Source organism: Globicephala melas, chromosome 2 (genome assembly GCF_963455315.2).
Source record: "Globicephala melas chromosome 2, mGloMel1.2, whole genome shotgun sequence".
NCBI lineage: Eukaryota > Metazoa > Chordata > Mammalia > Artiodactyla > Delphinidae > Globicephala > Globicephala melas.
Window position 1 is genome coordinate 60,067,974 of NC_083315.2, and position 22,691 is coordinate 60,090,664.

Genomic DNA, 22,691 nt, shown 5'->3' on the forward strand with positions numbered 1-22,691 from the left:
AATTTTGCCCCCTTTGCATGGATCTCTAGTTACAACATGAACAACAATAGACCAATTAGCAGCCCTGTACTTGTCCAGGGTAAGGGATGACAGTGGCTGGATTCAGAGGCCGCAGAAATATACAAAGATATGAATAAATAACATGGGTTTGCAGAGAGTGAATCAGCCATCTCCCCCATGCTTGATGGCTCTACTGCTGAACTCCTTCATTCACTTAATAAATGCTTGATGCCCAGGTTAATCCCAGCTCAGGCCCTAAACCTGTCTGGGCTCAGGGATCCTCATCCCTAAAACGATAAAACTTGACATTCGGGGGCAAGGCCTAAGAGAGGCAGGGCTCAGCTAGTGTGGGGGACAGCTGCACGGTCGGTTCTTCCGAAAAGAAACTCTCTGCTCGGCCCCTACCACCAGAACCGTTTCCTAGCTTGGCGAAGTCCTCTCGAGTCAGGAACTCCATTCCCCGCTCCCGTCGTTGGCTCGAACTTCTGTCCCCTGCCTGAACCAGTGCGTGCTTCCCAAACTTGCCCTCCAAGAAAGCAAAGGGGTTAAGTTTCCAACTCCACTTAGGGAGTTCCCAATACCATGTTGGAACCTATCTGACCGAGAGGCAGTTGGGAACGGCTCCAGCCCCTCCTCAGTCTCCCAAATCCCTCGGGGGCTCCCCAACCCCTGAAGCACAGGCACAGCGAACAGGCCGATGGAAGCTGAACGCCCTCCCGCAGCTCCACAGTGGGCTGAGCAGGAGGGCGGAGCGGACTTCTGTGATGTCACATGACCACGCCCCTCTGAGAGGACGCTGCGCCTGCGCTAGAACGGCTGCCTCGCTCCCGGAAGTGGAGGGTCTACACGCAGAGCGCCGCTGGGTCTGGGTGCCCGGAGGCAGAAGCACTCTCGGAGCTTCCCCGTCGGTCCCCGACCGCCATGTCGTCTTTCGACACCAACCCCTTCGCGGACCCAGTGGACGTAAACCCCTTCCAGGTAGAGCCCTCATCTTACAGCGCTGTTTAGTGCCGAAGGCCGCCGCCCGGGCCTCTTCGCCACAGCCGGGAGACGTGGCGTAGGAAGGACGGGCCGTCTGCCCAATGGGAGAGGGGGCTTTGAGGGATGGCCTATCGTAGCGTCTGGGGGGCGGGACTAGCAGCAGGTGGACTAGCGGAGGGGGCGGGGTGCTGTACTCTGGGAAGAGGTGGGACTGTCTAGCTCCCGGGACGTAGCCCCTCTAACTGGACACTGCTGGGGAAGGGGACTGGCGCAGACACGATCAGGGAGACCCCCAGCTTCAGGGAGAGAAGGGACTTCACCTGAGGGGGATGTGTGGCTACCATGTCCCGCAGTCTTGGAGAGACACCAGCCTTGAGTCACTTTAGGAGAGGGGGTGACAGCAACATAATGAGGAGGTGGAACCCTCTAGTGGGATGGAGAAATGTGAGAAAATCCCAAGAACACGACCCCCCCCCCAACATACACACAGCCAACTAGTCTATAAGGTATAGGAGAGCCCCTGAGATTTGTCAGGAAAGGAAGGCTGGTAACCCAAGCTGAAATACGGCCTTGATAACAATTTTACACCTTGGCCATGGATCTAGTTTGGACTGGGTTTTGGCTAGATGTGAGAGCCCAGGTTAGGGAGGGAGGAGAGGGTCTTGAAGTGCAATGAATGTTGGTCTGATGGCCCTCTGTATGGTGGCAGGGTAGTTGAGATGCACTGACCTATGAGCTGGCCTCACCTTTTGAACAATAGACCGAGGAAGAAAGAGACTTCCTATTTAAAGCCAAAACTCTTCCGCCTTTGAGCTAAGAGCACAAGGCTATTCTTTTCCATGATGAAGGATTGGGACTCCTGTTAGCTCCACAGTTCCTATGCCTCTTGTTTCATGTCTGCTCAAAACCAGTTCTAGGGAAGCTTGCTTGTGCTGACTGGTGATTTATGAGCCCTGAGCTTTCTGCTTTGTCAGGATGTCACCAGGCACATGAACTCATCCTGCTTGTACTTTATTTTGGTCACTGGCAACTGTAAGTTTCCTGCAGGTGTAGGGGAAGTTCTTGGAGGGGTCCTTCCTGCAACTCACAGCATGAGCTTTCCCACCTTGAATCCCTTCAGGAGTTAGAACAAACAAAGGAGACTAGAATGAATGTCTGAGAGTAAAAACTTTTTGTCTCTTTCTTGGTCTCAAGGTGACTTAGCCACTGGGAGCCCTCAAGGCAAATTTTGATAGCTTTGTAACCTCAGGGAATTCCTAACATTCCTCTGTAGCTTAATGCTTCTTTACAGAACTATTTGGAGGACTTTATCTCTTACATAATGCAGTCATCTCTATTTCAGTAAAGAAAGAACATTTGCATTTTTTTTCTTCTGCCAGTGTCTTCAGGTAACTGTTTTGCTTTAGTTATAAAACTGCTGTATGTTACTGGAGTTTGAGTTTTAGTAAGGATCTAGTAGCCTTTTGGTATGTGTGCTGTGTAATGATGTGCCTTTTTCTTTCTTCCTTTTTTTTTTTTTTTGTCCTCTCAGAATCAGAAATAAAATGTCTGCTGCCATCTGACAGAGGCAGTCAGCTGTCCAAAGATGCAGAGAGCTTGTCTTCAGTGCTAGCAGTGGGACAAATAGTTGGCCTAAATTCTGCCCTGTATAAATAGCAGCTTGAAAGTCTTAAACCGTATCTCCAACCCCAGAAATGATTGTGCAAACTGTGGTAGAAGTAACTTCTGCATTCAAGCAAGACAGTCTGTCCATCAGGCAGCCCCAGGATATGGCAGGACAGGAAGCAACTGTGGTCCTGTAAAGAGCAACATCTGGAGGGGAAGCCTGTGTGGGAAGAAGAGAGCTGGCTGGCTGCGATTCTGCTCCTCCTGCCCTGGGCTGGGTTTTCCCTCTTGGCGCACAGCTGTGTGGGGAGAAGGAGATTAGGGTGTGAGGCCCCAGATCTCCTTCTCCTGGAAAGCTGCCCTCCCTCTCCTTGTGATGGTAGTGTCTGCTTCCCTGACGGCCAGAGCTGGGACATTGGGAGGGTGTAGCCCTTGGGTGACTGGGTGTGAACCCAGCTTCATTTACCTAGGGTGTTGGCACAGAGCTCAGGAGAGAGCAGGTGGAGAGGAGATAGGCTCAGAAACTGTCACACCTAGCCGGCCCTCAGAGCAGAGCCTTTTTGTTTTCCTCCATGGTGGTTTACAAAAATGTACTTAGTGTTTGGAGTCCATGGTTGACTTTTAGAGCTGGGACATCCTCAGAAATCTCTTCTAACCCTTTAGTTTAGAGATGAGGAAACCAAGAACCCAGGGAGGATGGGACATACCAGAGTCACCAGCTAATTTGAAGCAGGAAGGGACTCAGATCCAGGTCTCATTCTCAGGACAGTGCTGTTTTAAAAGTTTTAAACTGCCTTGGTGTTACTTAGTCCAACAAATTAATATTAGGTAAGCTTTTTTGTTGTTGTTCAGTGGGTGGGGCTGGAATAATATGGATTGTATTGTGCTTTTTTAAGATGGTACTTTAATGCATCATGTGTTCTGAGTAATACCAGTCCTGAAAGGTGCTCAGGGTTCTGTGGTCCAGTACGTTTAGGAATCATTTTTCTTGAAACTTGACCAGGCTTTTTAGTTTGTTAAAGGCTCCAAGAAATCCTACAATAAAGATATTTGCTCAACTTTGTTTGACCCAGCCTTTCTCAGAGTTATTCAGCCACGGAATCCTTTTTCTGCTAACTCTTGTAATATCCCTGAAGCTCCTGGTGCGCCTTTAAGCTGACTTCCTTATAAATGTTCTTTAGGTATACCCTACTCTCATCCACACCCCAAACTGTGGGCATAGGTTTTTATGATCCCCTCCTTGTGTATAGTTACAGTGGGATTATTAGAAAACTTCCTGCACAGTAACACTGTGAGTGGAAAATTGTCACAAGAGTGCAGAAGAGGTTTTACCAAACTCCTAGGAGGAAGCAGGAAACTGCAAGCCAAGTGTGGCTGATTTCCCAACCTCCACTGGCACTGCCTAATCCCTCTGTGAATTATGGCACATCTGCTTTGTACCATCTGGGTATGCAGGTCCTTCTTTCCAGCATGTCTGTTGCCAAAATTTTCTCAGAAAGTCTTGGGTGATGAAGAGGTTGAGGGCTACAGGTAGGCATTGTACTCCCCGTTTTCTTTTTCAGCAGTCCACTAACAAGCAGCTCACCCAGGCAAATGCCTGGGCTGCTTTCCTACTTGGCGTATCTGCCAGGTTACCCCAGGCAGTCGGCATTGATCTCAAGGAGGGGGAGTGGACTAGCTGGTGGTGCTGAACAGAGAAAGCCTTTCAGCGTTCATGAGTTGCCAAATCACACCATATCACTTTCACACGTTGCCTCCTTGCAGTTAAAAGATAATCTCAGTGGTGTGGCTGCTTCCAAGGATTTAAAACGTTTCTCTCCTGTGGGAGGAGAAAGTGGTGGCAGAAACGTGATTTGGGTGTGAACAGAGTTACATGAAGTTCCCTGCACAGACACTGAGGGCTTTGTCACTTCCCAGAGAGGGTGGGCTCCAGCTTGACTGTACCTTTGGGAATTCTCAAAACCACCAGTTAGACCTGGTAGAACTTTCCTGTGGAACAGGAGCATTGTCTCGAGAAATTAGAAAATGGCAAGGTTCATGTAGTTTAACTGTCCCCAGACAGCTGCCCAGATGGGGGTGGGGGGGTGAGGGCGGTGTCCCTGACTTTATGGTTGGTGCCTGGAGCCAGGCTGGGTGTTCGAAAGCACTTGGCCAGAGACACAGCTGAACTTTGACCCTACACTATTAAGTTTTCTTTGGAGCCACTTGGTGTAGGATGATCCTGGGTTCAGAGAAATGGTAATATTTAACCAGGACAAACAAGGGGTACCTGCTGCTTCTTCAAGAAAAGAGTGCCATGCACATTAATTAGCAAGGTGTGACCCGTCCAGCAGTGCTCCTTTGAGATGCTGACATGTTTTTGCACATCACTGAGCCACTGCTGCTCCAAGATCCTGTGCAGGTGACCAAGATAAATGGGCACATGGCCTGTCAGAGCTTGTAATCTGGCAGGAGAGCTAAGAAATGCTCGCTGTTCATGACAGCATGCCGTGGTGCGTAAAGGGCAGTCAAAACTTGCCAAAAGGATCTGTGAGGGATCTGAGGAGGAACGAGGCAGAGTCCCGTGGTAGGAAGGGCTTGAGCTGAGAGCAGAAAGCCTGGCATATGGCAAGAGAGGGTATCTCAGGTGAAGGAGCGCCAAGAACTTCAAGTCGCTTCCACGCACTGTCACCCCCGCAGTCCCAGGCGCCTCCTCACTCTTGGATCCTGTGGTCTCTCTGGGAGCCATGGGCCCACGATATGCCTGCTGCTTGTGATGCGCAAGCTCATTTGGCCAGTCTCTCTTGAAATTCTCTCTGTCCTTGGCCTCTTTACACTGGTAACTCTCACCTCCTTCCGCCTGTTTTCTCTTCCTGTCTCATACCTTTAAAGGTGTCCTGGAGTTCTGTCCTTGACTTTGTTCTCGCTGTATACCTTTCCAAGTAAGTCTTTCCACTTTTATGGCTTCAGAATAGCATCTGCATACCAGCGGTCCCAGATCTAGAACTCTAGCCCTCACCATTCTCCTGAGCTTCAAACCAGTACTTCCAACTCTCACCTGGACATTTTTACCCATTCTACCCAGGTGCATTTTTAAAAATTAATTAATTTATTTATTTTATTTATTTTTTGTCTGTGTTGGGTCTTTGTTTTTGCGTGCTGGCTTTCTCTAGTTGCGGTGAGCAGGGACTACTCTTCATTGCAGTGCGTGGGCTTCTTGTTGCGGTGGCTTCTAGGTGCGCGGGCTTCAGTATTTGTGGCACGTGGGCTCAGTAGTTGTGGCGCATGGGCTTAGTTGCTCCGCAGCATGTGGGATCTTCCCGGACCAGGGCTCAAACCCGTGTCCCCTGCATTGGCAGGTGGATTCTTAACCACTGCGCCACCAGGGAAGTCCCGAGATACATTTTACACGTCTCTCCAGTGTGACTCAGTACCTTCTCAGATCCTCTCCCCACTCCCACACACCTGCTCCTGAAAATCCTGTTCCTCTTCTCCCGTGACCGCCTTGTTCAGTGGCCGCCTCCCCTCCCCTCCCCCTCCCCTCCCCTCCCCTCCCCCTCCCCTCCCCTCTCCCTCCCGCTCCCCTCCCCTCCCCTCCTCTCCCCGTCTTGTCTTGTCCTGCAGTAACTCCATACCTCGACCATCCCAGGGAGTGGCCGAGCCTGTGCCACCTACCTGAGAAGGGTCTCTGGAGCCTGTACCCTCTTCTCCATCTCCAGAGTCATCCCTTAGTTCAGGCCTTATTATCACCCACGTGGATTCTTGTGTCCCAGCCAGTCTTCCCACCATCCTCCTTCCCTACACATCACACTCTCCTCACTGCTGGCAGAGGTGATCACTGCTCACAATCTCTAGTTGTCCACGTTGCCCACAGGGTGAAGTCTGAACTCCTGCAGTATGGCCTGACCTCTTCTGCAGGCTGGGTCCCTGGTGCTCCTCTCTGTATATACGCACTTCGCCCCACTGCCTCCAGAATCTTCTCCCTGAACACACGCAAGCTCTTTTTAAAGATGCTGTGTCTTTGCAAATGCTGTTCTTCTCTTCCTCTTTAGTGCTTGCTAAATTTCTTTCCTCTTTCAAGATCCAGTTCAGATGCCACCTCAGTGAAGCCTTCCCTGAGTCTCCAGACAGCTTCCTCACTCCCTCCTCTGCGAGCCTATTGCACTTGCCCGCACCTTGTTCAGCACTGATAACGTGCTGTCACTTCTTGCCCTGGCTTCTGTTGTGTTCTCTGTGCTATTTGCTTCTTGGGGGCAGGAACCAAGGCTTTTTCTTTGTGCCCTTGCCCTGTGCTGGTGTGGAATGGTTTGTGTAGGGAGTAAACAGACCGAGGTGGAAGGAGATGGCGGGGGCTCCGTTTGATTGAGGACAGGCTGTGCCGAGAGGAGAGCTGGTGCCAGGTCAGGGAGGGCCTCAACGCCAGGCCGGGGACTTAGACTCACTTTTTTGGGTGCTTCTGTACATCACTGCTGTGGCAGGGAGGGAGGCCCCAAGGTGCATGTTGCTTATTTGGTGGGTTCTCAGGCTCTCTTTTTAAAAATAAGTGTGTACGTGGTGTACGTGTGTGTTTAACATAAACATAACATAATCACATTATAGAAAATTGGTAAAACAAAGTAAATCATCCATATTTCTACCAGTCTTTTATAACCGTTGTTATTTTGATGTATTTTCTATATGAGTACTTCTGACAGAATTGTCATTTGATATTCATATAACCAAGCCTTTTCTCTATTGCTGCCCTGTGTTCATAGCTGTGATTTTTAGTGTTTAGGCCATTGAGGGGATGTGCACCAAAATGTACTGCTCGCTGTCACTGGATATTTAAGTCGTTCCCTGCTTTTTTTCCCCTGTTGTAAATACTGGTGCAATGAATACATTTGCAGCTACAGATTTTTACGTATTTTCCTCATGTTTCCTTTGGATGGCTTCTCAGGCTCTGGCTCAGAGAGTACCAAGGTTAACTGTGGCTCTTTGTACACCTGGGACCCAGCCAGCCGATCTGGCGATGACTGCCCCTTCTTGTTCTATGACACACAGCCTTGTCGCTAACGCAAATAGGACTTCACAGAGGTTCCAAAGTATTGGTGACTCTCTGCCTCCCAGAGAAAGGGGCCGAGTTTCTTTTAGTCCATGAGGTATTTATTTAATGTATTTATTTGGAGCCTGAAATAAATCTCACATTGGGAGCCTGGGTGGAGTGTAGGGTGGGAAAGCAAGGAAGAGTCACAGTAAACTCGAGCACAGCCAGGACCTGGGAGACGCATGGAAAGGGGTTGCCAAACTAGTGAAATCAAGTGTGTTTTTCAAGGCCCTTGCCCGGCAGAGTTGCAGCCTAGCTGTGCTGCGTCTTTTTCTCAGTCCCTCACACCCCAGCTCCACGGAGTGTTCCTTTGCCCTGCAGCTGTGGTGGCCTGAGCTTTCTGACTGGGCCTTTGCTCCCCTTCCTCCCCTCCTCTTGGAACTGTGCCTTTCTCCAAGCCTGCCTGGGCCTCCTCTCCCCTCCCCTCCCCTCCCCTCCCCTCCCCTCCTGTTTTTACTCCCGTGCTGTGTGCACGTGTCTCAGCTACCAGATTTTGGTCTCCAGAAGGGCAATAGCCGCGTCCTTTTCCTCTTGATGTGTCCCTCACACTGTTTGTGACTGCTTGCTGAGTGAAAAGAACTGAGATCAGGAGCATTCTGTTTGTTATAAATTCAGTAAAGGGCATTAACCAGTTTGAGTCCTTTGGGCACTGAGGGAGTGTCAGGTTACTTCTTTGTAGTTGAAACTTAGCTCTCACCATGCTTTTAAATAACTACTTGACCCACTTGTGAGCCAGCTGATGCTGGGTGAGTGGGAATGAAGGTTGCTGCTGTTGACTTCTTACTTGTGACTTGGAGTAAAATCTGAGGGTCCTCATTCAGGCCAGTCAGTGTGGTCCTTACTTGCAAGATTCTCTGCCTGTGTCCTACCAGGGGTGTTCGCCAGGAAAGACTGCTCTGAAGTCTGGGAATAAAGAGCCGAGCAGAAGCAGTCGTCCCAGTCACTCACGGTGCCCTTGTCAGCATCCCTCGACCCCACGTTGACTGAACACCTTCCGTTGGTCAGCCCCCAAGCCAGGCTTTGGGGACGCACTGCCCACTCAGGTTTACCACTTGTGTCTTTGGAGACAGACAGACTTGGATTCAAAATTGGGCTCAGAGACTTCCCTGGTGGCGCAGTAGTTAAGAATCCGCCTGCCAATGCAGGGGACACGGGTTCGAGCCCTGGTCTGGGAAGATCCCACATGCCGCGGAGCAACTAAGCCTGTGTGCCACAACTACTGAGCCTGCGCTCTAGAGCCCTTGAGTCACAACTACTGAATCGCGCCCCTAGAGCCCGTGCTCCACAACAAGAGAAGCCACTGCAATGAGAAGCCTGTGCACCACAACAAAGAGTAGCCCCCGCTCGCCACAACTAGAGAAAGCCCCAACGCGACCATAACTAACTAACTAACTAACAAAAACAAAATCTGGCTCAGGCACTACAGTCCCTGAGGTCTTGGATGAGCTACTTCCCCTCTCTGAGCTGGGAACTTCCCCTCACAACAGGATGGTTGTGAGGTTGAATGAGGAGGTGCGTTGTAGCTTTTCTCAGCCAGTGCTGCTCAGCTGGGCTGTGGAACACAGAAGCTGAGTGGAGCTAGTGTTTTCTCCATTCTCCCAAGGATAGAACATAACCAGGACTGTTCTAGATGTGCAGGAGAGAAGTCAAGTCACTGCAGACAGTGGATGCCATGGGGCAGTGGGGCTTAATTCTGTCGAGGAACCAGGTTGAAAAAGAACCTGGTAGAACCTTCTTTTCTGGTGGCTTGACACAGTGGCCAGTTCTGGGATGACTAGAATTCCACAGTAGCATCACTGTGTGATGAGCCTGGCACATGGTAGACACTCAGTAAATGTCTGCTCCCTTGGCTGTCCCTCTTCTTCCCTCCCTCTCTCACCAGGCCTCAGCCTCTCTTGAAGCCATATACATCTTTCAGAAAGAGCCTAGGTCTCCTCAGGTGGAAAGTACCCATGTCTCCCAGAGTGTTCCAGGCTCCTTTTCCCAGGCAAGGTGCCTCTGGGCCCCAGGGCTGCTGCTGTGATGCAAGTGGCCCTCCCCTTCTGTGTGCCCTAGCATTTGGGCAGTAACTCCTGGAGAAAGCAGAGGAGGGCCTGCAGCATCTAGCACTTATTCTCAGACATTACCTGAGCTTCTGCTTGCATCAGGCTCTCTTCACCAAGCACTGGGGAGCCAGAAATATGAACTAGATCCAGAAACACCTGGTTACAGAGTTTATAGCCTGCTAAAGGAGACAGGATTTGTTTGTGGTGAGCCTGGTGAGGGTCCAGGGCCGATTTTTTTAAGATTTTAGAGAAAGGAGGAGGGGTCATTATGGATAGGGTAGTCAGTCCCCCTGCCTCCCAGAATCCTCTTCTGGCTGACCTTGGTAAAGGAAATGACATCTCTTCATGGCTCTGGAGGCTGCCTATTAAACATGCGTACCACAGCCAGGCGTGTACGCTGGCTCCTGAAACTGCTGCCAGAGCTGCCCTGCTGTCCTTGTCCTGTAGTGACAGACTCAAGTTCCTTGGACAGTGGATCTGATTTCAGTGACTTCAGCTCACTTTCTCTGCTGTGGCTTGATGTCTGTAGAGTCTGAAAGGGGAACAGATACTGAGCCCCAGATCTTTCATGCAGGAAGGCAGCTCAGTAATTCTGGGATAAATCTGCTAGATGTTCAGCCAACAACCTCAAGGCCAGTTCGTCAACTTCAGGTGGCCTCTCAGGCCTCACCTTGTCACTTTGTCCAAGTTGCAGGAGCCACCAGGCAGGGATGGTGTCCAGCAGAAAGGACACAGCCACACTGCCTCTTTGCAGAGGAGACTGGGTGAGGTGCAGAGGACAAGGACCATCCAGAGATGGGAAGTGAGTTGGGGCTGGGCTAGGCCCTGGGGCCCTGCAGACACAGTCTCACCTTCTAGGAGCTGACGGCCTTGGTAGGAAGTTAGTGTGTGTGAAAAAGGTATGTTCGGTGCTGACCCGTGGCTCTATAAATGTTCAGAATAGCGAGCCAGCTCCCATTTTGAGACCTAGGACAAGTACTGCACTGTGGCGAATATCCGTTTCCACATCTAAAAATTGAGGGGTGGTTTTCTGAGGGTCTGTCTGTTGTTAATGTTGTGTTTAAGAATCCAATCTATGGAGGCTTCCTGCTGGAGGGGAAGCTGGGCATGAAGGACTGGAGCATCCGGACCAGTAGTGAGGGACTAGGGGTGAGGTGTACAGACAGGGGAGCCTAGGTGAGGCCTTATAACGGAGACCTTGGCAGAGTCTGGTGGCAGCTGTTTCCCTCAGAGGCATCTCTGTCCAGCTGGACCTGAGCCCCATGCTATTTTGTATGGGGAAGGGGAGGGAGTGTACAGGAGCTCTGTTGGGTGAGGGGCAGGATGAAGACAGCCCAGCCTCAGGCCAGCACAGAAGCTGCTCTGGTGGAGAGGGTGGCGGAGATCCCTGCGTGAGGCCCTCAGCATGAAGGGTTGGCCTCGGCAGAGATCAGATGGGAAAGGGAAGATTGAAAACTCGGGAAAAGGCTGTGTTCTGAGGACATTTTTGCATTTTCTGAAAAGAATCTGGAAAAAAAAAAAACCCAAAACAATTTCTTGGCTTTTCATCTGCGTCCTTCATATCTGTATTCCTAGCAAGTGTGCATGATTTAATAAAATTAGCACTGGCAGCCAGCAGCATGTTTTTGTTCCAGAATCTTAAACTGTCCTTTAAAAAATAAGAGGAATAAATGTTTTCTGTAAAATAATAAATAAAACAGTACAGAGAGGTTAGAAAGTGAAAAGTACATATCCATCCACACCACCTCACTTACCTGCCTCCCCCACCTGCTTCCCCTCCAAAAAAAAAAAACAAACCCTCCCTGGAGGTAAATACTATAAACCACTTTAAATTTCTTTGTTTTCTTTGGTTTTTTTTTTTTTTTTTTTTTGGCTGTGCTGTGTGGCTTGTGGGATCTTAGTTCCCCGATCTTAGTTCACTGGCTTGAACCCGGGCCCCGGCAGTGAAAGCGCCAAGTCCCAACCACTGGAGTGCCAGGGAATTCCCTAACCGTTTTGAATTTCTAAAGGGCACTAATAGGAACTTGTGTGGTGTCTATTCCCATGCCTCAGAGTGTAGACCTTGCTCTGGGTCTCTTCCGGGAAGTCATCTGGGCTGAACCGCTCCTTTTCCAGAAAGGGAAAAGCGATTGCAGCTGTGGTGTGGCAGAGGCTGGGCACAGGAGCCTTCGGGAGAGGCTTTCCAGGGCACTAGGAAGGGCCATCAGCAGCCTTACTTCAGCCAGGTGTCCCTGGGAGGGGCCAAGAGATGGTGATCTCCCTCTGCCTCACCAAGGTTCTCCCTTTTCCCTAGCGTCTAATGGCTCTTTTTCACCTTCTCAGGATCCCTCTGTGACCCAGCTGACCAGTACGCCACAAGGAGGCCTGGCTGAATTCAACCCCTTCTCCGAGGTTGGTGAGCATGCCCTCTTTCTGAGTCCCTGGGTCCTCTGGGTGGTGCTGGCGTCTCTGGGGTAAGGAGACTTGGCAGAGACAGAGACAGAATAGCTGCAATCCTCAAAGGGACAGTCCTAATGTGAACTCAGGGGGGTGGGGTAAGGATGAGGAACTCATCCATTCTCCCCCTGGGGTCCGTGATCTGGGCCCCTCCCAGAACAGGGCCAGGCGATGCTGGGGAGCTCTGGATCCAGCAAGGGTCTGGGTTAGGCATCACATCGTCCAGAGCCTGAGGCTCGTTGGCCAAGAAGCTGCAGAAGGAGGCCCAGGGAAGGCCCAGAGGGAGTGCCCCTCACAGGCAGGGGCATATCACTCACCCTGCTGTGGGTTTGTCCCCACATGGCAACTAGTGGAGGCCCACTCACCTCCGTCCTCTGATCTGCCCCGTGCAGACAAATGCGGCGACAACGGTTCCTGTCACACAGCACCCCGGGCCCTCGCAGCCGGCAGTTCTCCAGCCCTCAGTGGAGCCAACACAGCCAACCCCCCAGGTACTGTTGACAGGATCCCTGTGACCGCTCCTTTCCAGAAAGGGACACACCCAGACCAGTAGCTGAGCCCTGAGATTGAGGGGTGGGCAGAGGGCTTTCATCCCTGGCTTCCCTTTCAGGGCCCTTTGGATCATCTCTTGGAAGTTGGTCACTTGCAGATGGAGAGTCTGCTCTGCCAACCTATATCGTCTCCCAATATCCTCTCCCCCACCCTACTTCCACCACCCAAAATAAGCTCTACTCACCAGGCCAGGGTCCTTGGTGTCAGAGAGAGCATTTGATCCTGTTGTGCCATTCCACATCCTCCTTGGGCCTTTGGTTTGTTCTCTCTTACACAGGGCCCAGAATCTCTCTTCTCTCCCTCCCTTCCTCTCTCTCTCTCCTCCTCCTTTTTTTTTTTTAACCTCATTTATTCCCGCCCACCTTCCTGTTTTCCTTTGTCCCTTCACCAAATACTGTGAATCTTTCTGCTTTGTGCCCGACACTCCCCTCCATGCCTCACTGCCCTACCCCGCGCTCCTCACTGCCCCCGGTGAGTATGGCCCACAGTGGAGTTGTATGTTGCAGCTCCTGCTTAGACAGGCCAGCAAGTTCCTGCCTACCAGATTCCTGGCAGTGAGCGAGCTCTCAGAGAGGCAGATGCTACTAGGAGGAGATAGTATTCTCAGAGACAGCTACATGCGAAACCTTCCGAAGGTAGACAAAGTATAGATGAGCAAGAGTGAGGGCAAGGCCCCTGGAGCCCGCCCAAGCTGGGCTGTGGACTCTAGTGGGCCCCAGGCTGCCCCTACCGTCTGACTGGACTTGCTCTGAACGTTCTGCCCTGCCTGGGCCCTTGAGCCCCACCCATGGCCCTAGAACCCTGTGGAGGTGAGGCAAGGCTTAGGGGCAGAGGTGACTTTGCTGTTCGGCGGGGTGGTGGGCCGTAGGGACCTGGTCCTACTCAGCTGAAGTTGCAGACTTGGGAGAGGAGGCTAAGCCCCTCCACGTGGTCTCGGGTGGTCAATTCTTCCGCCCCCACTGCTTGAAGTTTACCTCCTGAAGGTAGCCTTAGCTCTTTGGAGAACGCCTTTTGGAGAGAGAGCGCACGCGCGTAGCTACGTATGTACAGGTATGCCTGCCTTGTCATCCTGTGAGATGACCTGTTTGATACCTGCTCCCTAAAGAGGACTGTAGACTTCAGGAGGAACCAGGTCCCAACAGGGGGAGTAGGGCCCTGGGCTGGAACACCAGACCCAAGCCCAGCCGTATTCAGCCTCACGTGTAGTATCCTAGCTGCCTCACTCAGAGGCCCAGCTCTGCCTGGAGAGGGAGAAAGCTTGGACTCTTCATGCCATGAAAGCCAGGCGAGGCAGGGCCACACCTAAAGGGCTGTCCTGGGTTATACTGGGTAACAGTTCAGGTGGACCTCTGGGCAGCTCCTGGGGGTGGGGCGGGGGGTGGTGCTTAAACATAGATCCCCAAGGCTCTGGGTACCCAAGGCTGCGCTCGAGTATCTCCCTTCCCCTCGCACTGCTGGCAGGATTGCACTGTTTCCCCTTCACACACACACACACACACACAAACACACACACACACACTTCAAGTGAGGTTGGGTCTCTGGGTTTCTGGCTGTAGGTTAGTTTCTTGTGAGGTCTTTTTCCCTTTGCCGTTACTCCAGAAATCACTTTAACTGAACTTTGCCTGGACTCCAATATGGGAAATAACCCTAACCCTAACTCAAGCTCAGGGATGAAGGGGAGAGAAGAGCCCTGGTAATGGCTAAGGGGCCAGAGGTGGTATAGAGGTGGTAGGGGGCAGGTCACCTTGGCCTCTCTACTGTGGTCTCAGGTACCCAAGACACCCTGGGGCTAGGACTCTGGGCTCTCCCTGCATGGGGGCAAGGCCCCTCTGACTTCTGCTCATGCTGACACTGTCTCACTGTCTCTTGTGTCTGGCCACCTGCCACCTCCTCTGTTCCCTCCAGGCTGTGGCCTCTGCAGCCCAGGCAAGCCTGCTCCGGCAGCAGGAAGAACTGGACAGGAAAGCAGCTGAGCTGGAACGCAAGGAGCGGGAGCTGCAGAGCACTGTAACCAACTTACACAGTAAGGGAGGCCACCGTGCTTGGCTTAGGGAGTTCCCCAAGCCCTCTTGTTCTGGGGCAGCCTCGGAGCTTTGCTGAACTCCTGTTCATCTTAGAATGGCATTGGCCTTGGGGAATACCAAGTAAGGTGGAGGTTAGGAGACTTGCCATGTACTCCTAATGGATATAGATTATTTCTACACTCCTTCCCAGCTCTAGAATTCTTAGATAGAGTGGGGGCACTGGTCCCAGGATTCCTTACTCATGATGAGGACCCTTTGCGCTTATGGTCTGGTTGTTAATGCAAATAATCACTTAGGCTGTTGAGCTCTGTGTTTCCCAGTACATTTGGGGTCCATTATCTTGGAGTGAGCTCATGGGTATTTGTGTCCCATCACCCTTTTCCCATCCCACTCCGTATCCATAGACCCCGAGCCCCGCCTGCTGGCTCTGCTCTGGGAGCCCTGGTTTGACCCATGAATGAGGCCAGTGTGTGCATTCCGCCAAGCTGCTGCTGAGGCTGGGCTCACGTCCTCACCTCTTTCCACACAGTGAGAGAGAACAACTGGCCGCCCCTGCCTGTGTGGTGCCCTGTCAAGCCCTGCTTCTATCAGGATTTCTCCACCGAGATCCCTGCCGACTACCAGCGGATATGCAAGATGCTCTACTATCTCTGGATGTGTGAGTCCCGTTCCTGCCCCTTTGAGCTCCAGGGTGAAATGGGCTGTGACTCAAGAGCCCTATCTCTGCTCTGGCGGCTCCTCCCTGGCGGGCTCCAGCCTTTCTCAGTGCTGGGCTGGGGGGTGCCTTCTGCCCACATAATTGGCCTTCTACAGTCTGCTGCCTGTCCTAGGAACCTCCCCTCAAGGGCCAGTCCAGACCATGGATCGGGTAGAGTGGGACTAGCTGGAGGCTTTTGAGTTCCTGCAGAGCTCACTACACTAAAGGACCCTCCTTAGGTGAAGGCCTCCCCTCCCCACAGTCCCGTCAGCTCCTAGGAGTGAGGATAAAAGACTTCCTGTAGCTCCATTGTGGGCTGTGCAGGACCAGGGGAAAGAGTTGCTGAGAGAAAGACTTCATTCCCCAAGGGTCAGCCCTTGGGTCTGCATCTGCCCGTCCACTGCCATTCCTCATATACCTATGCTGTCCCATCGTCTCTTAGGAACTTGGTTTGGTCCCTGGTTTTAAGGTTGCAGAAAACCAGGATTTGGGAACTAACCCTGCCGGTGTACAGACTGAGGTCCTCTAGTATTTCTGCAGCTGCCCTCATAGCCTGGACTTCTTTTCCTCTGCAGGGGGTGGTTTGCCTTGTTGGGGAAGCCTTCAGTCACCTTGGTACAAGCCTCTCTATCTCTCCCCTCTCCTTTCCCAGTGCATTCAGTGACCCTGTTTTTGAACCTGCTTGCCTGCCTGGCCTGGTTCTTAGTCGACACCTCCAAGGGAGTAGACTTTGGCCTCTCGATCTTGTGGTTTGTGATCTTCACCCCCTGTGCCTTCCTTTGTTGGTACCGACCCGTCTACAAGGCTTTTAGGTGAGTGGGGCTGGGGCAAGGGGTGAAGCTGGCATCCCCGGTCGCAGGCCAAGGGCCATAAGCCCTGGGGCCCCATCCTAGTCTTAGAGCAGAATGGATTGGTGGGCAAATTCACTTTCCCATTTCCACCCATAGTGAGAGCAGACAGGAAAGCTGTTTTCCTCAGTTGTACCTGAGGTCTGCTCTGGGCCCTGTCCTTGGACTAGACACAGGAGACCTAGAGAGGAAATCAGGAGCCTTACTTGCCTTCCCCCTGCTCCCAGTTTGTCTGGTTCGGTGGGATTTTAGTCACTGGGAAGAGGGTGTGCTTCTCTGATAGAAGTGGGACTTCTCCGATAGTCAGACAGAGTCTGACAGATTCGGATAAGCTCTCAATGGCTTACCCCTCCATGCTCATTTCTGCTCCTCCCCCACCTCCCCAATAACTCATGAGCATCGCTGAGTGCCAGTATTTGACCGGTTGACCTAGAGTCGATTCTGTGGACATGAATGAATCCACCTCACAACCCCCTAGGGCTTTAGAACTGTGCCTCAGAGTTGATGCTTTCAGGACAGAGAGCCCAGCAGGCCCCTGGAAGAGGGGGCGGGGCAAGTGGCTGAACCCTCCCATGCACTCAGCAGGGTTGCACTCACTGAATATGCACTCTGTATTCTTGCCCTCCAGGACACCGAGATGGAAGTACTCAAAACACCAGTTTTGTCTGATATTCCCTACTCCCCAAATACCTTTTCTTCTGCCCAGGACTACAGTTCTATTATAAAAGATTTATCATCTTTATAACAGGCTTAGATTTTCTTCCCTGTTATAATGCAAATAAGTACTCCAGGAAATGGACTGTTAGGCTGTTTACATTGTCCTTGGGGTGAGCAACTTTATTAGTTCTTTGAGGAAGCAGTCAAGCACTGACCCCTTAAATTGGAAGGCAGTGGAAGGCAAGCCCTTTTTGATCATGGTGGTGAGTGCCTGTGTCCTTATGGACAGTGTGGCTGGCCCTCTGGAGCTCTTTCTACTAGCATCCTACCTCCTGGCTCCTAGCGAGGAAGGTGTCATAGCAAGTGAGGAAGGCTGAGGAATGAGCCCCAAACCCTCTTGTGACTTCTCGTTTCCCCCTCTCTCCACAGGTCTGACAACTCTTTCAGCTTCTTCGTGTTCTTCTTTGTATTCTTTTGTCAAATAGGGATCTACATCATCCAGTTGATCGGCATCCCTAGCTTGGGGGACAGGTGAGAGCTGGGGTAGCACAGAGGGAGTTGTGCCCTGTTTCTCTGCTCCTAGAAAGCCCCCACAGATGACCCATCTTCCACCCTGGCAGGGAGAGGGGACGGTGGGTCAGCTGGGGTCTGCCTTTGTGCCCCCATCCACTTCTTCACTGGTAACCTACACTCACTGTCTTGCCTTGCTCACCACTTTCTGGGGCATTGTGAGTGGACTTGGCCTGAATCCTTAGGCTACCAGGGCTGTGTCCTGCCCGGGATGGCCTCCTCCTCCTTTTCTCCTGCCATGCCCTCCTAGAGGCTGGTGCTACTCTCATAGGCCCCAGACAAGCCCTGAGGTTTGGGCAGCTGCTGATGGGTGTCCTGGCCTTTGCAAACTGTGAGCTGTGACTTTTTGCAGAGGCCCTGTCATCTCAGGAGATGGAGCCCTTGTCCCTTGTGAATCGGCTCCTTCTGGCTGCTCTCCTTGAGCACAGCTGGCTTGAGTGTCCTGGCTACTGCAGTCTTCAGCTCAGAATTAGTCTCAAAAAGAAAAGCCAATGGCTGATGTTTTCCTTTCTGCTCCAGTGCACAGGGAACATTACAGAAAGGTCAGGCTGGCACTTGGCTGAAAGCCTGAGCCTGGAAGGGCTGTACTATTTTGGTCCCCTCCCTCCAGTGGAGCTGGCAAGTCCAGAGTGGTGGGGAGGGGTGACTCAGCTCGCACGCTGTAAGTGCACGCTGCTCGCACTCAGCAAGTGCACGCTGCCCTCCCCCCACCCCTCTTCCTTCTCACCTTGCTGTTTCTAATCTGGCCCCTTTTCTCTTTGACTGGTGACCCAGTTTCATTACTCATTACCCTAAGTGAGGTCCTGGTAAAAGGCTGTGATTAATAACTGCTGTTTATACCCCGGACTGGGAGCCAGAAGGCTTGAGTTCTGGTCCTGGCTCAGCCACTCACTGCCCTGCCTGGATGAGCTCTGCAGCCTCCAGCCTCCCAGTGCCTTTCTCATCTCACCTCAGAACCCCCCCCCCCCCCGATTGGGTGGATATAATCCCCCCTCCCTTTTTTGTTATTGATTGTAAAATACACATGACATAAAATTTATCATTTTATTTACCACTTAAACCATTTTAAAATGTACAATTCAGTGGCATTTAGTACATTCACAGTGTTGTGCAAACATCACCACTGTCTAGTTCCAAAACATTTGCTTCACCCCATAAGGAAACTCCATGCCCATTAAGCAATCACTCCTCATTCCCTCGTTCCCTTGTTCCCTGAGCCCCTGGCAACCACTGAGCTGCTTTCTGTCTCTCTGGATTTGCCTATTCTGAACATCTCATATAAATGGAATCATACAACATGTGGCTTTTTGTGCCTGGCTTCTTTCACTTAGCATAATGTTTTCAAGGTTCATGTTATTACTTCATTCCATTTTATGGCTAAATAATATTACATTGTTTTTGGAGATACTGCATTTTGTTTATCCATTCATCGCTTGATAAACATTTGGGTTTCCACCTTTTTGCTGTTGTGAATAGTGCTGCTGTGAACATTTGTGTACAGGTTTTTGAGTACCTGTTTTCAGTTCTTTTGGGTATGTATCCTGGGGTGAAATTGCTGGGTCATATGGTAATTCTGTGTGTAATTTATTGAGGAACTGCCAAACTGCTTCCCACAGAGGCTGAACCATTTCACGTTGCCAATAGCAATGTATGAGAGTTCCGGTCCCTCCATATCTTCACCAGCATTTGTTATTTTCCTCTTTTTTTTCCTTTTTTCTATTATAGCCAGTCGAGAAGTGTGGTAATTCATTGTGGTTTTGATTGCTGTTTCCTGAATGATTGTGATGTTGGCCATCTTTTATATGCTTGTTTGGCCATTTGTATATTTTCTTTGGAGAAATGTCTATTCATATCGTTTGCTAATTTAGTAATTGGGTTGTCTATTGTTGAGTTCTTTATATATTCAGCATCGTAGCTGCTTATCAGATATAAATTTTTTTCCTTTCTGTGTGTTGTTTTTCACTCTTGATAGTATCCTTTGATGTACAAAGGTTTTAAATTTGGATGAAATCCAATAGTTTTAGTTATTATTAGGTTTGAGTTAATTTTTGTATGTGGTCAAAGTAGGGTCCCCCGTCATTGTTTTGCATGTGGATATCCAGTTGTCCCTGCACCATTTGTTGAAGAGGCCATTCTTTCCCCATTCAGTGGTCTTGGCATACTTGTCAAAAATCAGTTGACGATTGGGATTTCCCTGGTGGTCCAGTGGTTGGGACTCCACACTTCCGGGGAACTAAGATCCCACATGCCACGTGGCCAAAAAAAAAAAAATCAGTTGACGATAATATATAGGTTTGTTTCTGGGCTCTCAATTCTATTCCGTTGATCTATACATCTGTCCTGATGCCAGTACCGTACTGTTTTGATAGCTATAGCTTTGTAGTAAGTTTTAAAATCAGAAAATGTGAGGACATCCCCTTTATAGATGAGGACACTGGGGCTCAGGAAGGAGACATGACTGGCTGGAGGCAGAGGGGCTGTCCCTGGGCCGCAGTGGCAGGAGCTGAGGTGAGAGGATGAATGTAGTGGGTTGGCCAGTGGTCCTCCTTCTCAGAGAGGGGGCCCTCAGGAGTGAGTAGCCAGGCTTTCCATGTCCCCCCTAACCCCCAGAGCAGCAGGAAAAGGCTCTACCCAGGGCTATTCCTGACTGTGAAGACAGCAGCCACGTCCTCCCTTCCAGACCTCACATGGCCCAAAGATTCCCAGTGGGCAGTGTGGGGCCTGATGGCCTTCACAGAGGCATGGCCTCTGCAGGGAGATGCCTGGGCGGTGTTCAGCACACAGTGGCCATTTGGAGAAGAGCCCCTCACGGGGAGCTCTGGGGCCCAATCCCACTACACTCCCTACGGCCTCTTCCTCCCTTGCAGTGGTTGGATCGCAGCCCTGTCTATACTGAAGCAAGACTTGGCTGTGTCGATCATCATGATGGTGGTGGCTGGCTTCTTCACCCTCTGTGCCGTGCTCTCACTCTTCCTCCTAAAGCGGGTGAGTGGTGGGTGCTGGGCCAGCTGCAAGCCCAAGGAAGCAGGCACCTCTCTCCTGCCTTCTCCATGGGGGTGTTCACCACTACAGCAGTTGGGCCTCCTGGGTCCTCAAAGGTCCAGCAGCTTCCTCCAAGGTTCTGGGTGGGAGGTCAGGCAGGCTGGGGTTTGTGGTGGCTCCCTTGGGAATATAACCTGGATGACTTGGTTCCTGGTGGCCCACAGGGCGGGGCTTCTCTCACCACAGCCTCTTTCCGCAGGTGCACTCCCTGTACCGCCGGACAGGGGCCAGCTTCCAGCAGGCCCAAGAGGAGTTTTCCCAGGGCATCTTCAGTAACAGGACCTTCCGCAGCGCCGCCTCATCTGCTGCCCGAGGAGCCTTCCAGGGGAATTAGTCCTCCTGACTCTCTTCCTCTGCCCTGGCCTTTTCTCTCACCTGCCTTCTGAGCTGCACTTTCCGTGGGTGCCTTAAGCAGTGGCTATGCCCAGCACAGACCTGGGGAGGGTCTTGCCCGTGGCTCTTCCTCCTTCCTCAGCAACCAGCTCTCCCTTCCACCCGAGGAAAGTGGCGGGAGGGACAGGGACTTTTTTACACAAGAGGAAAAAAAACAGCTGTCTTTCCTTCTCTGGTGGTGGTTTGGTAGGATTTTTTTGTCTCTCTGGAAGCAGCGGGACTGAAGTTCTCTTCTCCCTACACACATACACACACATGTACTCACACACATACAGACACACATGTAAACACTTGGGGTCACTGGCAGCCCTGGGCCCACCCCAGCTGGAGTTTTATTTCTGCTGGAGTCCTGAGATTCCACTCTTTCCCCAACAGGCCTGGCCTGAATCTGGTGTCACAGACCCAGCCTGTGGCTCCCACAGTCCTGTCCTTCTTTCCTGCCCAGGCTGGGGTAGCCTCCTAAGGGCTCCCCTTTAGATGAGCTGCAGTCTGAACTCTGTTCCTCAGATCACTGGAGTGGTCTCCGGGCTTCCAGAGCCTCTAACCTGGTTGCCCCAGCCTCTTTTCCTGCCTCATGTTTCTCACAAACAGTTTCATAGCCCTTTAGGCCCCCTGCACCCTCCCAGTGTGCCCTCTGGGGCCCTTCCCTCTTTAGACTTACTGAACGTGCAATGGGGTTGGTAGGGATTTGCGGATGGAGAGGGATAGAGGACGCCGACCCAAAGTTGTCTTGGCCAGCCTTTGGCTGTCTTCTAGGAAGGTGGGTTTGACTGTTTGCTTGTGGTTTATTTGGTCCCGTCTGTTTTGATTTCTTCTCTTCCGGAGAGATAGCTGCCCTTTCCCTTGGCCTCATATTCTGCCCCACCCCACCCCTGCCCCCCACCATCAGCAATATCTAGCTTGTATGACAGAGGGAGGGCAGGGGGAATCAGTTCAGAACTGCATCCTACAGGCCACCTTTCTGAGGGTTCCAGACTAATCCTCTAGGGTTCTCCCATACTCCCAAGTAGAGTCTAGGTCACCTTCCACTAGTCCTGGGGATTCCCAAGGAGGTGTGTCACTGTGATGGGTGCTTAGGAGTTCATGGTTAAAACCTGTACCCTGTCCTCCAGCGGCGGTAGGAGTCGGTGGGTGGACTGAGGGGACTTCTCAAAAAGCTGGCCAACCTGCTACCCAGAGACAGCCCTCAAGCTGCCAGCTTACACAGCCCCAGAGCCACTGAATGATAATGGCAGTGACCAAGGTTTTGTAAACTCCTTTCTGGTATTTTTTTCTCCGTGTATAAATGTATATGTTATGTCTCAATTTTGTCCTTAAATAAAAACAAGACATTTTCAGACAATACTGGTCCTCATGTCTGCTGGACTTGGGAGGATGGGAGTGGCCCATAGGGTAGGGGCTGAGGCACGCCAGCCATAGGCGAGAGGAGACAGTGAAGACTCTGCGTCTGGCTGCTCTACTCCCTGGCTGGCCCCGTACTGAGATTGCTTGTTGTCTTACATGGTACTTTCTCGTCCCAGTACTTCCACTTTCAGAGCTGCTGGTCTTGGGTCAGACCTGGTCAGACCTCTTTGAACCCCCCCTCCCCGTCTTACACACCTGCTCAGCCGGGCTTCTCTCTTATCGCCCCTTCACGTGGGCGATCTCTAGGATGCTGTCTGAGCCTGGATGGGATTCCCTAGGTGACCTCGTCTGCCGGCCTCCACTAACTCCCGTTAGGCCCGCGAGCTCCTCAGTATCCCCAAACGGATCTTGCGGGTACTGGCGGGTCATGTGATT

At 51.6% G+C, this 22,691-nt stretch overlaps 1 protein-coding gene across 2 annotated transcripts; it reads left to right on the forward strand.

Moving 5' to 3' along the window:
- The first annotated feature begins 813 nt into the window (after positions 1-813).
- On the forward strand, positions 814-22,254 carry SCAMP2 (secretory carrier membrane protein 2). 2 transcript variants are annotated; one of them, XM_030874972.2, is made up of 10 exons: positions 814-978; positions 12,016-12,084; positions 12,522-12,620; positions 13,188-13,316; positions 14,587-14,704; positions 15,235-15,363; positions 16,055-16,214; positions 17,337-17,438; positions 20,345-20,462; positions 20,719-22,254. In XM_030874972.2, exons 1-10 carry the CDS (start codon positions 922-924, stop codon positions 20,851-20,853), a joined length of 1,116 nt encoding a protein of 371 aa, XP_030730832.1. In that variant the 5' UTR covers positions 814-921; the 3' UTR covers positions 20,854-22,254. The 2 variants fall into 2 exon arrangements, with proteins under 2 accessions (XP_030730832.1, XP_030730831.1); XM_030874971.2 differs by lacking the exon at positions 13,188-13,316.
- The last annotated feature ends 437 nt before the right edge of the window (positions 22,255-22,691 follow it).

Excerpts from the sequence above, each read along its gene's own strand:
- SCAMP2 (XM_030874972.2), top strand. The coding sequence starts at position 922 with ATGTCGTCTTTCGACACCAACCCCTTCGCGGACCCAGTGGACGTAAAC. Across the intron at positions 979-12,015 it reads TGGACGTAAACCCCTTCCAG|GATCCCTCTGTGACCCAGCT; the intron begins GTAGAGCCCTCA and ends TCACCTTCTCAG. Across the intron at positions 17,439-20,344 it reads ATCCCTAGCTTGGGGGACAG|TGGTTGGATCGCAGCCCTGT; the intron begins GTGAGAGCTGGG and ends CCTCCCTTGCAG.